The sequence below is a fragment of the Oryctolagus cuniculus genome, chromosome 1 (assembly GCF_964237555.1).
Source record: "Oryctolagus cuniculus chromosome 1, mOryCun1.1, whole genome shotgun sequence".
NCBI classification, from domain to species: domain Eukaryota; kingdom Metazoa; phylum Chordata; class Mammalia; order Lagomorpha; family Leporidae; genus Oryctolagus; species Oryctolagus cuniculus.
Window position 1 is genome coordinate 2,098,638 of NC_091432.1, and position 14,820 is coordinate 2,113,457.

The following is a 14,820-nucleotide window of genomic DNA, read 5'->3' on the forward strand; positions in this document are numbered from 1 at the left end:
ACTGGGCCTCGCCAGGCCCCCAGGATGCTGGAGGCAGACCACCCCTTCCCGGGGGCTGGAGCTTGTTCCTCTGTGGGGTGCAGGGGACCCTCCAGGGCCTGCCCTGGGACTCAGGGTTGCTGCTGGCGGAGCCTGGTTTTGGGAACGCCAGCTGGGAGGGGCCCATGCTAAGGGGCAGAATGGAGCCTGGGAAAGTTTTAGGGGGGGCCATGGATCCCCCAGGCGGAGCAGGGTGGACCAGGGTGTGGTCCGTGGCCAGGCCACCTGTGTTCTCTGGGTCCTCCCTCATCCCAGGGAGAGCCCGTTGGGGGGGGCTTACTTGCTGTGGAGGGAGGGGCAGGGGTGGTGGTGAAGGTGAAAGGTGCCGTGGTCGAGACCCCAGGACAGCCCACTGCCCGCCGTGATATGGTGCCGTTGTCCCCGCAGACGGCGACCAGACAGGCGCCAAGCCCGTCCGTCGTGTTGTAGATGATGTCCCCGTAGCTGAAGGTCCTACTCTCATAGCTGCACGTGCAAGCTGGAGGTGGGCAGATGCCAGCTCACTCGGGGCCTCCCAGCGCCCGGCCCCACCCCAAGCCCACCCACCACCCTTACCTGCGAGGCTGTGCACGCACTGCAGGCCGCCAGCGGTGCAGTTACTGGGGGAGAAGAGGAGAGCTGGGCGCTTGGAAGGTGGCCCCCTGCCCCCCTGTCCCCTGCCCCCTCAGCCCCCACCGCCTACTCACCAGCTCTGGCAGTTCTCCGCCGTGGGGACCCTCTCACCAATGTCATAGTAGTGTCCGTCCTGGTCATAGCAGCCGCACTGGGCCACGCACTGCATCTGGTCCTCGCTGAAGAAGGGCTCACTGGGCGGGCACTTAGGGTAGCAGCCTAGGGCAGGCATGGGCACCCACTGGGGCCTCAGCCCTCTCAGCGCAGGTGGCCGGGGCTGCCCTGGGCACCGACCTCCCCGCCCCCACCTGTGGCGAAGGCCCCGCGAGAGCCCTCGCCACACCCCAGGGCAGCCCCTCACCTTCCAGGCCAGGCAGGTCCACCAGGCATTGGCCTGTGGGGTTCCGGCAGGTCCTCAGGCAGGGAGCCCCGCATGGCTCATAGTGCCACTCACACTGGCCTTGGGAGTTGTAGTAGTCACAGAACAGGGCTGGGGGACAGACAGCGCAGCTGAGCGGGCACCTGCCGCCACCCCCTGGTGTCCCGGGGGTCTTCCCCTGCCACAAGGAGCCATCTTGCCTTTCAGTGGCTTGTCCATTTTGCAGAGACTGGACGTGGACACACGTGTGTGAGTGCACACATGCCGGCTGTCTGCGTGTACTCACACAGGGGTCCCCAGGACTCAGGATGTCACAGCAGTCCCACCCTCCCGCCACCCTTCTGGCCCCGCCCTTCAGCACCACGGACAGCGCCCCACTCACGGCACACGTCGGGGCTCCTCCAGGACACGCACACGCCCACCTCGTGGCAGGCCTGGGCGTAGGCGGCCACGGCCGTGCAGAAGCACTCGCAGTCACCGCCCGAGTCGCAGGCGCAGGCGTCCTGCACGCAGGCCTCGTAGTACTTGGCAGAGTCGACCTGGGGCAGAGCGGCCAAGGTGTGGCTCAGCAAGAACCCGGGGGACAGCCCTGAGTGGGCAGGCCTGTCCCCAGTGCTCTGTGTGGAGTCCAGCAGCCAGAGTGGGCGGGTCCTGGGGTGCCCAGTGCACGTGCTCTGAGCCGCGCAGGACAGCAGTGGCTCACTGAACCAGACCCTGTGGCCGACCCCGACCCAACCAGGAGAGCCACCTGTGTGGGGGCCCCGGGGAGGGCTCCCAGGTGGCAGACCCAAAGGGGACCCACATTCTCACTTCTGCCACCATAGAAGCTGAGTGAACCTGGGAAGACCCTAAAGACCTGCCCAGTGCCCCCAGCAGGGTTGCCAGGGGGGCGTCCACCCCCGGCCCGGCAGGATGAGCTACCAAGAATGGCTGGGGCTCCCGGCACAGGCAAAGGCACCTTGGCTACCACTGCTTCGTCAGGAGCTGCCCTGCCCGGCCACTGCTGACCAGAGGCCCTGATTGAGAAAAGAGCGCCGCTCCCCAGTATGCCCCCAAATCTTTGTGAAAATAGCAGGAGCCTGCTTAGGGCTGGTCTCTCCCCAGCTGGGCTGGAGAAGCACCTGCTTCTGACCTGTTGGTGCTGGGGACTGGGCGGGCCTGTGGCCCCCAGGGATAGGCGGCCCCTCACTGAGAGCCGTGGCTAAGGCTGTGATCCAGGGCCCCGCCAGAAAACCCAGACAGCTGCGTGCCAGGGACTAGGAGTTCAGGTGCTGGCTGGCCTGGTGGGAGACCCTGCCCAGGCCCTGGAGGCCTAGAACCAGGTACATAGCTACAGGCTATGGTCAGGCCTGCCCCCGGGGGCCTGCCACGTGCCCAGGCCTGGCCAGACCCAGCTCCCACAGAGGAGAGAGGGGCAGCCCGGTCTCCGCCAGCCCCAGCCCCAGCCCCAGCCCCACCTGGGCGCGGCAGGCAGCGAAGGTGGCGCTGTGGATGATGCTGCACTGCTTCTGGGCCCAGGACTTGCGGTAGGGGTTGGCGGCGCAGGAGTCCCTGGGTGCCGGCGCGTCCGGGCAGGATGGCGAGAACTTCCAGCTGTTCCCGAACTCCAGCGCGTCGCCCACCACCGACTGGCTCCGCGTGGTGAAGTCGTTCATGGCGTTGTCGTCGAAGTTCCCGCACAGGCCACAGACCCTGCCCTGCGAAGCGCGGAGACTGATGGGCCCTGGGGCCTGGGGCCGCGGGGAGGCCACAGGAGGGACCATGGGGGATGCCACGGGGAGGCCACGGGAGGGACCATGGGGGATGCCACGGGGAGGCCACGGGAGGGGCCACAACAGAGAGGCCATGGAAGGGGCAAGGGAGGCCACAGGGGAGGCCACAGGGGAGGCCACGGGAGGCCACAGGAGAGGACACAGGAGGCCACAGGGGAGACCATGGGAGGCCACAGCAGGGGCCACGGCAGGAGGCCGCTGTCTGAGGAACAGGCAGTGCCCCTGTGACCTTGCAGGGGACAAAGTAGGAAGTGGGTCCTGGGGTGTACAGCGGGACAGGTGGGGGGCCCACCCATCTGTGAGGCTGGGAGCGGAGCCTGCTGCCCCGACACCCTTTAGGAAGCTGCCATGCGCATGGCCTCACCCCACCTGTGTTTGTCCACTGGAGGCCCAGCCCCCAGCAGCCAGGTCCGACAGTAGGAGCCCGTCCCCACCTTATAATCCTGGTGCAGCCAGATGAACACGCTGGTCTTCCGGTCCCAGGCCACCACCAGCCCACGGCGGGTCTCAATGACCAGGAAGAGGCCCATGTGACGGACCCTGTAGGGCGGGTCCCCGGCCAATGCTCTCTCCACCACCTTGAACGTCCCCTCCTGCAGGAGCAGCTCATGGCCCTGCAGGGGCACACACGAGGGGCGGCTGCAAGCGCCGGGGCTGGAAGTCGACCCCGTGGGCCCTCAGGGGCCCAGGAGCGCCCCTCCTGGAAGGGGCCACAGACACCCAGGGACTCGTGGGCGAGAGGCTGGTCTTAGGGGTGGGCCAGGCTCACAAGACTCCCAGTGAAATGGCAGAGGCTGAGCAGAAAGGGGCACGCCAGGGCTGCTGGCCGAGGGGGCTGGGGAGGCTGCACCACGCCGCTTCCACACTCAGACCCCTTTGCCACCCTCAGGGGGACGGCCCCTAGCCGGCAGCTCTGCTCTCTGAGCCCCCAATCACTGGAAGGGGGTGGCGAGGAGAATGGCACCCCACAGAAAAGATCCATGCCTGGGGTCTTGCTGGGAACAGGGTCTTTGCCAGTGGGGTCAAGTGAGGGGTCTTGAGTGGGTGGACCCTGACCCCAAGGACTGGCTCCCTGTGGGAGACAGACCCACCGAGGGGCAGCCCCTGAAGACGGAGCCCCAGGCCAAGCATGCCTGGAGCCAGCAGGCACTGGGAGAGGCAGGGAGGGCTCTGCAGGGGGCCGGGCCCTGCCGGCAGTGGACTCAGACCGGCGTCTGGGATGACGAGGGAGCAGGCGTCTGTCCCGAGAACCCCGGGCAGCGGCCGCCTGCTGTGGCAGCCACAGGAGGAGACGAGGGAGCCCAGGGTCGGGGTGAGGCTGCCTCCTGGACTTTCTCCACGCACCTCCACGAAGAGCTTGATGGCCTTGGAGCAGGCGGTCCCTGTCGTCCCACAGGGGACGTTCTCGGTGACCACACGGAAGGTGCCGTCCGTGCTGGCGTTGCCCCCACAGTAGTCCTGGGACACGAAGAGGCAGGCGCTGCTCAGGGCGCCCGAGCCTGCCGGCCCTCAGCGGGGGCGGGGGCGGGGGGAGAGCACGCACCTGGGCTAGGGTGTACTCGCAGGTGCCTTCGAAGCTGTAGCGCTCGCCGTCGAAGGTGATGAAGTGGCCATCCCCGTAGGAGACGCACGTGCCCAGGCAGGGCCTCTGGCTGCACTCCCACCTGCGGTTCCTGCAGGTGCTGTGGGGGCGGGTGGGGCCTGCTCACGGGGGGATCTCTCCTCCAAGGCCCCTTGCCCCAGGCCCATGCCGGTGCTCACCCCCGAGACCACCCCTGTGTGGAGGGGCCAGACACCTGGCGCCCCCGTGCTGCTGGGAGCAGCGAGCTGCCCAGGCACCTCCCAGGACGGGGCACTGGGGTCGCCCCGGTGGGTCTTGTGTGCATCCCTGAGGCCGGCCCAGGCTGCCTGCCCCGAGGGCTGAGGGCCCCCCTGGACCCACCAGGTGTTACAGCCCACGCGGATGGTCTCGCCGGGCTTGTAGGCGGCCTCGTTGTGCAGACAGGGGCAGTCTTCCTCGGCCACGCAGCCGCCACGCCCATCTGACACCAGCCCCAGGGGGCACACGCAGCCGGACACGCAGTGCGTGCTGAACTGTGGGCACAGGCAGCCGGGTCAGGGGCTCCTGCCCAGCGACGCAGGACGGAGCAAACCCCTGGCCCTGGGGGGAGCACCCTTGGCTGCGTCCCCCTCCCCACACAGGGCGCCGTGGCCGGGGAGACTCACGCAGTCCACGTCCAGCGTGTGGCAGCTCCTGAGGCACTCGGCCCCCTGGGTGCCGGCCGAGGAATTGGCACAGTCCAGGTACACCATGGGAGCCACGCAGCCTGGGGAGGCAGCACACGTGGGAGGGGCCCAGGTGAGGGCCCCGAGGCTGCTGGCCCCTCCTGCCCATGGCACAGCCGTGGTGGGGGGCAGGGGTCTTACCCACGCTGTTCTGCAGCAGGGTCCCCAGGCAGCTCAGCTCCCCACTGGCGCACGAGCTGTGAGAGACGGATCAGTGCGGGTGGGCTGCTGCCCCACCCAAGGCCCCGCCTCTGGGCCCCCCTGCCCCTGCCAAGCCCTGGGCCTCCCAGCCTCGTGCCTCTGCCTGAGGCCAGGGTGGCACTGGCCGCTGCAAGGCCCTGAGTCCTGGGAAGGCTGGGGGGGGGGGGGCGAGAGGCCGCTGGGCGCAGGGGCAGAGGCTCACCCCTCCTGGCCCACAGGAGGCCCTGAGCTCAACACTCACCCCTGCTTCTCAGTGGGTCCTGGGGCCCTCGGAGCAGTCTCACGGCCGGGTGACGGGGTGCCCGCTCCCCAGCCTGCCCGCCCCAGCCTGGGCCCCCTGTGCCTAGCACCCGCCCGCAGCGTGGGCCCGTCCGTACCACACGGCGCCATTGTCATGTACGACCTCTCCGGCGGCCATCACGAGGCCGTGGAAGTAGCAGGGGCACTCCTGGGCAGGCACGCAGGCACCCGCGTCGTCCAGGAAGGTGCCCTCGGGGCAGGTGCAGCCGTCCACGGGCACGAAGCTGATGCCGCAGGTGAGGTCGGGCTCACTCAGGGCGCGGCAGGTGGGCTGGCAGGTGTCTACCACGTACGCGTAGCTCTGGGACTTGGGGCAGCTGCTCATGTACTTGGCTGTGAGTGGGACAGGACGCGGGTCAGCCCTCACCCACCTGGGCCTCGGCGTTCCCGCCTGAGACAGGGGACGGAGGCACCAGACAAGGAAGCGCACGCCTGCTCCGACCCCCAGTGGAGCCTGAGGCTGCGGTGGGGGCCGCCCCAGCCCGGGGAGGGCGCGCGGTTGCGGCACACTCACTGCAGACGCCGTCCCGCCAGCCGCGGAGCAGCACGCCCTTGGCGGCACAGGCGTGCACGTAGGAGGCCAGCGCCGCACACAGGCAGTCCTCAGTCTTCTCACAGTTGCAGGTGTCGAACAGGCAGTTCTGGGGGGCGGGGCGGGCGGCTGTCAGGGAGCCCAGCCCACCCAGGGCCTGTGGCCCTGCCCCCAACCCCAGGGAGGAGCCACTCAAAGGCTTTGTGTTAGGGGTGGGGCCAGAGGCCCCAGGCAGGCTGGGTGGGGGCGGCTGGAAGGCTGGCGGCTGGGTAAGGCCAGGTCCAGCTTGCCTGTGAGGTGGGCTCTGGCTGGGCTGCTGTGGGGGCCGCGGGCGATGGGCATGGGGTGGGACTGGGGAGGGGCCCGAGGCGGTGGGAGGGCCGGGAGGAGTGGGTCTGGCTCTGCCACCTGGAGACATGCGCTCCTGGGGCTGTCCTGAGGCTCTGAGCCAAGCGCCATGCTGGGTCCTGACTCTCTTGCCTGAGAGGGACCCACGTGGAAACGTGGCCTTTGTGTGACCAGGCTGGGGGGTGGGGCTTAAATCCAATGCCTGGGGTTTTATAAGACCCCAGCGGCCGTGTGCAGGTGGTGGCTGAGATTGGAGCAACGCAGCCACAAACCAAGGGCTGCCGGCCACCGCCACGGGCCAGGAGCAGCCAGGAGGGACCAGGTGTGCCCTGGGCCTCGTCGGCCACCAGTCCACGGCTTGTGTGGCGGCCCTGGGAAGTCCCCCCACCCAGAGCCTGCCGGGGGTCTCCCTGAGCTCTGTCCTCCTTCCCCACGCCCCCCGGCCGTGTCTGACTCTCACCGAGTGGAAGGGCGCGGGGTTGACCGTGGAGTGGCAGGACGCAAAGGCACCAGCGGGGTCGGTCAGCCGCGAGCACCAGTGCTGGGCGTAGTTCTCTGGGGGCAGAGGACCGAGCCAGGGGGAGGGTCAGCTCGAAGGCGGGGCTCCCCCCGCGTGCCTGTGCTCCTCCAGAGCCCACCCCAGGGGTCCCCAAGGCCGCGCTACCATTCTCCACGCTGAGCGAGCAGGGGTCCTCGATGCTGTTCTTGGCATCCGGGCAGGTGGCCTGGGTCCTCCAGGTGTTGGCGAAGGCGGCACCCGTGCCCTCCACCACGCCGCTGAGGGCCGCGAAGTCATCAGCCTGGTTCTGGTTGAAGTTCCCGCAGAGGCCTGGGGGCGGGGATGCATCACGGACCCTCAGCCCAGCCCCCGCTCCAGGCACTGCCATGCGCAGCCAGCCAGAGACCTCCCCAGGGTCTGCCTCCCAACCAGTTTGGACAGGCCCTGACGGGGGCGGAGCCAGAGCAGGTGCAGCCTGTTCTGGGAGGGCCCCCTAGCCCCCAGCCCCCGCCTGCAGCCCTTGAGTCTGGCCCCGCCCCCAAGCCCCTCGGGCCTCACCACACATCTGGCCGCGGTGGGCGGGGTCCAGCCTGAGGAACACCTGCATGAGTGGCACCAGCTGCACCTGCAGCTGCAGCCCCAGGCCCGTGTGCACCACGATGAAGAAGGAGGAGGGCCTGAACATGGTGATGTTGGCTGCGGAGGAAGGCAGCGTCACCCAGCCAGGCCACCCTGCGGACCTGGAGCGTGGCCGGAGCCCCTAGCCCACGGCCAGCTGCACTGACCCCTCCTGAGAGGGCGGGGCCAGGCCCACAGGCACCAGCTCCCCACACCGGCCTGCGCTCGCAGGTGAGAAGCCTAGAACCGGCCAGGCTCGGCGCTGGGTCCACCCGCTGGGGGCAGCCACACACCTGCAGACACGGGCAGCTGGGTGTAGATGGAGTTCACAAACACTCCCCCGCCAGCCTGGATCCGGATGGTCTGGGGAGAGGGGCACAGGTCAGCGCCTCGCCTCGTGGCTGCGGGAGCTGCTGACCCAGGGCCACTGGCCGCCCGCTTCCCGCCCCACCCGGAGGCTCCCAGTACAGGGCCCGGGCCCGGGCGGCACTCACCGTATCGCCACCGTGCAGGCTGACTGTCACCGTCTTCAGGCAGGTCTCGCTGTCCGTCAGACCACACTTGCGCAGCTCGGCCAGCACGGTGAAGGAGCTGTCGGCACACGGCTGCCGGGAGGGGGCGGGGCTCGTGAGGTAGGGGCCCCCAGGCTTCCCTTTCAGCCCCCCCACGGGGGTGTGGTGGGGGATGGGCCCCTTCCCCAGGGACGAAGGAGAGTGGAGGGTCCCCGGGAGGCCCGCAGACCCTGCCCACAGGTGCACCTTGGACAGGACGTAGCTGCAGTCGCCATACACGTCGTACAGCTTCTCGTCGTAGGTGGAGATGTGCGAGCCCCCCCTCACGGAGCAGGTGCCCGGGCACGGCAACTCCTGGCACTGCCACAGGCCCCCGGAGCAGGTGCTGGGGGCGGGGGAGGCGGTGAGCCGGCGGGGCGTGGGCGAGGGGCGCCCTCCCTGCCCTGGGCAGAGGCTGTGGGGACCCACCAGGAGCGGCAGCTGGTTGTGAATGAGGCCCCGGGGGCATAGGTGCGGCCGCCGTGGGCGCAGGGGCACTGCTCCAGGCGCAGGCAGCCCGAGTGCGTGATGTCATCCAGCACCGTACCTGGGGGCGGGGGAGGGGGGCATGGAGGCAGAGCGGGATCCCCTGCCCAGGGCGTGCAGCCCCTGCTGCCTGCCTCTGGGAAGCCCCCAGCGCGCCGCCCTGCCCCGGCCCCACCTGCTCCTCAGGACCACTGACTCCTCCACCCCCATCCACCCGTGCCCCTGAGTGAGGACGGGTCTGCATGAGTGGCACCAGTGGGTCTGCTCTGGGCCCCCCGGCCGAGGCCGGGATTGCCCGTCACAGGTGACCCCGGAGGCAGCGGTGGAGGGGACCTGCCTGGGGGGCAGAAGCAGCCGTCCGTGCAGTGGTCCTCGCAGAGCTGCGCGTGCTGGGGGTTGGAGCAGGTGTCGGTGCAGGGCGAGCCGCACTCCTGGGGCTGCGTGTTGAGGGGGCACGTGCGGGCTGCAACCAGAGAGGCAGAGCTTGGCCCGGGGCCCCACGCCTGCTGTCTCCTGGCTGCCCCAGGAGATCCCACTCCTGCCTGAGGTTCTGGGGTGACCAGATGTTCCCTTTGGGCCTGGCAGGACCCCTGAGTGCCTCCAGGCCCTGAGCCTCCCCCTCGGTCTCCCCATAGCCCCCTCTCTCGCTGTGGTCCCCAGTTGGCTCCCCCCACCCCTTTCTTTTGGAGGACCCCATGCGACCACCAGCCCAGATCCTGGAGGTGGGGCGCTCACGGCAGAGGTCGGGGAGCCTCCAGTTCTGCGGCTGGCCCCCAGCGTGGGCGCACTGGCGCGAGTATTCAGCGAAGGTGGCACACGGGCAGGTGGGGCAGCGGCACAGGTCCTGGGCACAGGCGGCCACGTACACGTCGGCGTCCACCAGGGTGTTGCACTCCGCGAAGGCGGGGCCCAGCAGAGTCCGGCGGCAGATGTCCCCCTGGGGAGCACAGTGAGGCTGGGCACCCTGCACCTGCTCAGGGCCAAGGGGCCCCTCATCCGTCTCAGGGTTCTTCCATCCCTCACCCACCCGGCCGCCCACCCATTGTTCTGCGAGACCACTGTGAACTTGCCCAGAGTTCTGCGTGGCGCTGGGGAGGTGACCTTCGGCCCGGGACTCCCTCCCCCCCAGCCCTGCAGCTCCAGGCTCGCTGGCCCCGTGCTGTGTGCACCCGAGAAAGCTGTAGGCCCACCTCTGGGAGGCAGCTCGGGGTGGAGGCGGAGGTGCCAGGCCTCTGAGCCGCTTGCTGGGGAATGGTCTCCCTCCCCAGACCCCCGCCAGCTGGCTGTGGGCAGCCCCTGCCCCTGCCCTGCCGGGGTCTCCTTCACGTCTGGGTTGACGGCTCAGGGATTCTGCTGGCCTCCGGGGTCCTGGAGCTTCCGTGTCATTTCCAAGGGGGAGCCCTCCCGGCTCACAGGAGGGGCGTCTTGCTCTGGGCTCGCTGAGCGTCCCCCCAGCCCACCCTGGGGCCCAGCCCGCGCAGGTGGGTGTGGCACGCATTTGCTCCACAGCCGGGCAGGGGAGCTGGAGGCACACACGGGCTACACACTTGCAGCAGGTGTGCCCGGCCCACAGGTGGCCCTGTTCCCACTCCCGCCCTGCCCGCTGGTGGGAGCCAGCCCTGCCTGCCTCCTTCCCCTGCACCCGGGCGCCACCTTCCAGGCCGGGTCCTCAGCCGGGCCAGGGCCGGGCCATTGTCCTCAAACCTCAGCACCAGCTGCCACGGCCCTGCCACTGTCCCCAATGCCCGTGCCCTGTGGAGGAAAAGGCTCACCTCGTCTGTGCAGTTGGGGGCTGGCGAGGGCAGGGGGTCCTCGCACTGCTCGGTGGGACCGTCCAGCTTCTGCAGGTTCCCGAACTGCAGAGGGGTCAGCCTGGCACCTGGCCGACAGAGAGCGCGCTCCACATGGCCGCCAGGGCATCCCTCGGCCTGTGCCAAGACCCCGGCACCGCCTCCCAGCCTCCCAGGGGCCGCCTGGCCCTCGGCTGGGGACGCTCAGCCGCGGTCCCCAACAGGCAGCGCTCACTGTGGGCGTAGAACTCGCCGGCGGCCGGGAGCCCGTTGAAGTCCCCGCAGAGGCCACAGGTCTGGTTCGCGTACTTGGGGTCCAGCTCCAGCTGGGGGCAGGGTGGCATCAGCACCTCTGCCCCCTGCCCCCCGGGCCCGCCCAGCCCTCCTGTGGGGGGCCCTGAAGCTGGGGTGGGGGCCGGGGGTCCTCACCAGGACGCTGTCCTCCTCGTTCCACAGGAGGGTCAGGACTGGCCGGAGGCTGACCTTGACGTAGTGGCTGCTGCGCTCCACCAGGAGGCCGGCTCGGCTGAGGGGCAGGTCCACCCTGTGCGTGCGGGAACGGGGGGCTGTGCCTGGGCAGGGCCCTCCCTGCCCCCAGGGACCCCAGCCCCACCCGAGGACGGCCGGGCCTGGCTCACCGCTGTCCGTCCATGAGGACGGAGGCATTGGTGAGCTCCAGCAGCAGCCCCTGGGCCCTGAGGACCACGCGGGTGACCGTGGGCTGGGTGCCCGCCAGGCTGCGCCGCAGCTGCACGTTGAAGTCCTCGTAGGCGCCGCCGCAGTGCTCCGAGAACACGTAGTTGCAGAGGCCCGGGAAGCGGAAGACGGCGCCGTCGAAGGTCTTGTAGTGGAAGTCGCCCCAGGTGCTGCACACCCGGCCGTTGTGCGCCAGGGTCCGGGCTGCGGGGAGTGGATGATGGGCCCCTGCGCAGCGCCCCGGGCCCCACCCCCAGCTGCCTGCAGCAGAAGCCTGGGGCCAGCCGGCTGCCCAGGCTGAGCCGGCTTCACCCCCAGACCTGGCAAACACCCATGCCCTGGCCAGCAGCGGGAGGCGTCCACTTACAGCTCATGTGGGGGTAGCTGGTGATGGGCGGGATGAAGGTCACGGGCCGGGTCGTGGTGGGTGTGGGGTAGGCTGCAGGGCAAGGGCCGGGTTACCCGGGAGCTGCCCTGCCCCAGTGCCCTCTTTGCTGCCCACCCGGGGACAGCAGGGACCCAGGGGCCAAGCCATCCCTCCCTGCACCCTCCCTGTCTGCCGTGGTGGCTCTGCAGGTGCCCTGTGTGCACAGGTGTGCGTGCCTGAGCCCCTCTGCTCTGCTCCTGGGTCTCTGCTGGCGACTCCGAGACCCCTCCCTGGCACCTGTGCAGCCGCAGGGGACGGCAGCTGCCCCTCCCCACTCAGCCTGGGCAGAAGACCCCTCCCCGACCCCGCAGCTGGGTCTGCATACCACCATCCTCTATGGGCTCTTGGCCCCCTGGGCTCAGCTCCTCGCCGCCCTGAGTCTCTGTGGGTGAAGAGAAGGAAGCAGTCGCATCAGCCCCCGGCCGTGTCCATGCAGCGGGGTTGTCCCCATGCCCACCGCCCAGGCCCGAGGCCTCGTCTCCTCCCAGGCCCTCCCCTGCCCCAGCAAGACCAGAGTCGGGTCCTGGCTGTTTCTGGAAGGGAGCCCCGCGCTGGCACCCGGTGAGACCTGCTGCAGCCAGCAGTCCCACCCTCCTCTCCCGCAGGTCCTGGGGGCTGCTGCTGGCTCCCGCGAGGGAACTGGAATCAGGAAGAGGCGTTGGCCTGGGGACCTCGGCCACGGCCACAGGGGGTGGGATGGGGCCCGTCCCTCACGTCCTTCAGGGCAGGACAAAGGCGACCTTTGTTGGGGCCGTGGTCAGCGGCTCCCGCGCGTGACTTAGCAGAAACCCGAGACCAGAACCAGCCCAGAACAGAACCCCGAGGGGTGTGCTGTTGGTGCGGGGGTGGCCGTTCAGACACCTGCCCCGGCCTCTGCCTCCAGGCCACACCTCCTCCGCCAGCCTGACCAAGGCCAAGCTCAGGGCACGGCCTGCAAGGGACAGCTTCACCCACCACAGCTCCGGGCTCCTGGACCCTGCCTCCATTAGCCCAACCCACGCCTCACGGGGACCGAGGAGGTTGGGTGGGGCGGGCCTCAGTGGCTCCGGCTGGGGCTCCAAGAGGGGCCGTGCCAAGTCGCCCACTTCCTGCTCTCAGGCTCCAGGTGGGGCTGGGCATCCGCAGTGGGCAGTGGGCGGTCAGAACCGTGGCCGCCAGCCTGCACCTGCCAGCGGTCAGAACCACAGACTTTCCTCTCCAGGGCTCCCTCTGTCACCCAACCCCTGCTGCAGCCTCTCCCTGGGTGTCCCGCCCCAACCGACGGACCAGGAGACGCCGATCATCGGTGACCCTCCTCCCCAGACCGGGCTTCCACACGCACCCCCCACCCCCAAAAAATGGGCAGTGGGCTCTGGGAGGCCACGTCTCCTCGCAGGTGGAGAGAGCTTGCTGGAGCCCCCACATGCCCAGGCCCCCCAGCTGGAGCAGGAACAGGGAGCGGGGCCCTGCCCAGTGCAGCCAAGGCCTTGGCAGGCACCGGGCAGCAGCCCTGGGGCCCTGTCTTTCTGTGTTGACCATGAGTATTAGCACTGCGGCGCACCCTGGCAGTCGGTGACAGACAGAAGGGACGGCCGGGCGGCAGGTGCCATGAGTACCCCCACTGGCCGCGTGGCCCTGGGCAGCTCATCCATCTACTGCTCCCTTTCCAGCCCCACTACCTGCGGGCTGTGAGCCATGGAGGGCAGCTCCAGGCCTGCGTAGGGGCCGTGTGGGGGCTGAACCCCAGCGAGCACCCCTCACCCCACACCTGCTCCTATCCTGCTCCTATGGGGACCCAACTCCTGCTCCAACACCACAACCCAAGCCGGCCTCTGGGTTCTGACATCATAGTGGTCCACGTGGGGGCTTTGGCTGAGAGTCTGGGGGCCCCATGGGGCCGTGGCTTTGGGGACACTGGGGACGGTGTCCGGGGACAGCGCAGGGGAGAGTCTGTCCCCGGAGAAGCCCCCGTCCCAGCACTGCACCACGGATTGGTGTCGAGAGGGTCAGAGGGCCTTTGGCCTTACCTGCCGGCCACAGCAGCAGGGCAGCGCCGAGGGCCCACACCAGTGCCCGGCTCCCGCTCCTGGTGCCCATCCTGGGTGCTGGCACAGCGGGCAGGCGCTGGCTCCCGGGGGGCCGGGGCTTATGTAGCAGGAAGCCTTGGCCCTGTGCCCAGCTCCTGGGCCACGCGGGGCACGGTCCACCCCCTTTCTAGCGGCCAGTGTTTGCTCTCGGGGAGGGGCCGGGGCAGGACCGCGTCAGGGAAGGAAGGACCGAGGCTCTGGCCCCCGACACAAAGGACGTCCCCCACCCACCCCATGCAGCTTCTGAGAATTGGCCGGGCTGCCCCCGCCCAGCAGGGCCCAGCTCTGCCCAGGAGCCTGGGCTGGGATTCAAGGTGGGAGACCACCGGCCTCCACAGCCCTGGGGAGCCACCCGGAAGTGCCCCTGACCAGTCCACAGGGAGTGGGCAGAGGCGGTGTGGCCATGCCTGCTGTTCAAAGGCCACGGATGGCCTGGGAAGCTGGGAATGCCCCAGGTGTGTGATCTGGCCATGGGTCCGGGGGGGTCCCAGGAGGAATGTCCACACCGAGCCCCTAGCCGAGCTGACCAGAGGCCCTCACAGATGCCGGGAGGGTCAGGCTCGAGGGGAAATGGAGGCCGTGACTTTCTGTCCCCCCTCCCTACTGCCAGCTCAGCCCCACAGTGGACACTGCACACGGTACTGCCCACTGTGCTGACGCGGGAGACCCTGCGCTGCTGGAGGTTTTGCCAGCCCCAGGCACCTGCGCCAGGGGGACCCCCGAGCCCCCAGCCCCCAATTGGTTGGTGCTGCTGGACTTTGGGGGGCTGCAGGGGACTCTGCCCCTCGGCAGCGAAGCCTCCACTAAGGTCCAGGGCTTCCGTCCCCTGCTTGGAGCGCGCTTCAGGTATTGGGTCGCTGCCCGAGACCCACAGCTGCGTGAGTGCATCTGAGAAAGCTCCCGGGAACCAGACAGGGCGCGAGGGTGGTTTCCAGAGCCCGGGGTGCCGCGCCGAGGGCACAGACTCCGGGGGACCCAGCCCATGAGCCTGGGAGCCGCGTGGTCCATCCGGCTGGCTGCTGTGGGAAACACAGAGAACCCAGAGCTGGACGAGGACAAGGAGACACCAGAGCGCCGGCAGCCGGCGCCGCCTGCAGCTCCTAAAGTGAGGCGAGGCACCCCTGCACCCCGAGATTCCACCCAGAGGGGCACTGCTGCACCCCGAGATTCCACCCAGAGGGGCCCCAAACACCCTCAGACCACAGCCTGCCCGGGACA

General features: G+C 69.5%; 1 protein-coding gene across 1 annotated transcript in view; it reads right to left on the minus strand.

Annotated features, from left to right (window-relative positions):
* MUC5B (mucin 5B, oligomeric mucus/gel-forming) overlaps window positions 1–13,612 on the minus strand; it is a 33,264-nt gene extending 19,652 nt beyond the window's left edge. Inside the window, exons 1-30 of the mRNA XM_070067231.1 lie at window positions 13,501–13,612; window positions 11,862–11,918; window positions 11,477–11,548; window positions 11,052–11,313; window positions 10,843–10,957; window positions 10,649–10,739; window positions 10,396–10,502; window positions 9,359–9,560; window positions 8,961–9,086; window positions 8,567–8,684; window positions 8,345–8,483; window positions 8,081–8,191; window positions 7,880–7,949; window positions 7,527–7,664; window positions 7,134–7,298; window positions 6,930–7,024; window positions 6,104–6,230; window positions 5,667–5,922; window positions 5,230–5,285; window positions 5,029–5,129; window positions 4,745–4,896; window positions 4,346–4,484; window positions 4,147–4,260; window positions 3,237–3,416; window positions 2,488–2,727; window positions 1,413–1,569; window positions 1,013–1,141; window positions 726–870; window positions 595–638; window positions 320–517 (exon numbers count right to left, since the gene is read on the minus strand). Of these exons, the coding sequence (XP_069923332.1) occupies window positions 320–517; window positions 595–638; window positions 726–870; window positions 1,013–1,141; window positions 1,413–1,569; window positions 2,488–2,727; window positions 3,237–3,416; window positions 4,147–4,260; window positions 4,346–4,484; window positions 4,745–4,896; window positions 5,029–5,129; window positions 5,230–5,285; window positions 5,667–5,922; window positions 6,104–6,230; window positions 6,930–7,024; window positions 7,134–7,298; window positions 7,527–7,664; window positions 7,880–7,949; window positions 8,081–8,191; window positions 8,345–8,483; window positions 8,567–8,684; window positions 8,961–9,086; window positions 9,359–9,560; window positions 10,396–10,502; window positions 10,649–10,739; window positions 10,843–10,957; window positions 11,052–11,313; window positions 11,477–11,548; window positions 11,862–11,918; window positions 13,501–13,612 (4,018 nt within the window). The remainder of the gene's footprint in view (window positions 1–319; window positions 518–594; window positions 639–725; window positions 871–1,012; window positions 1,142–1,412; window positions 1,570–2,487; window positions 2,728–3,236; window positions 3,417–4,146; window positions 4,261–4,345; window positions 4,485–4,744; window positions 4,897–5,028; window positions 5,130–5,229; window positions 5,286–5,666; window positions 5,923–6,103; window positions 6,231–6,929; window positions 7,025–7,133; window positions 7,299–7,526; window positions 7,665–7,879; window positions 7,950–8,080; window positions 8,192–8,344; window positions 8,484–8,566; window positions 8,685–8,960; window positions 9,087–9,358; window positions 9,561–10,395; window positions 10,503–10,648; window positions 10,740–10,842; window positions 10,958–11,051; window positions 11,314–11,476; window positions 11,549–11,861; window positions 11,919–13,500) is intronic.
* Window positions 13,613–14,820: the final 1,208 nt, after the last annotated feature.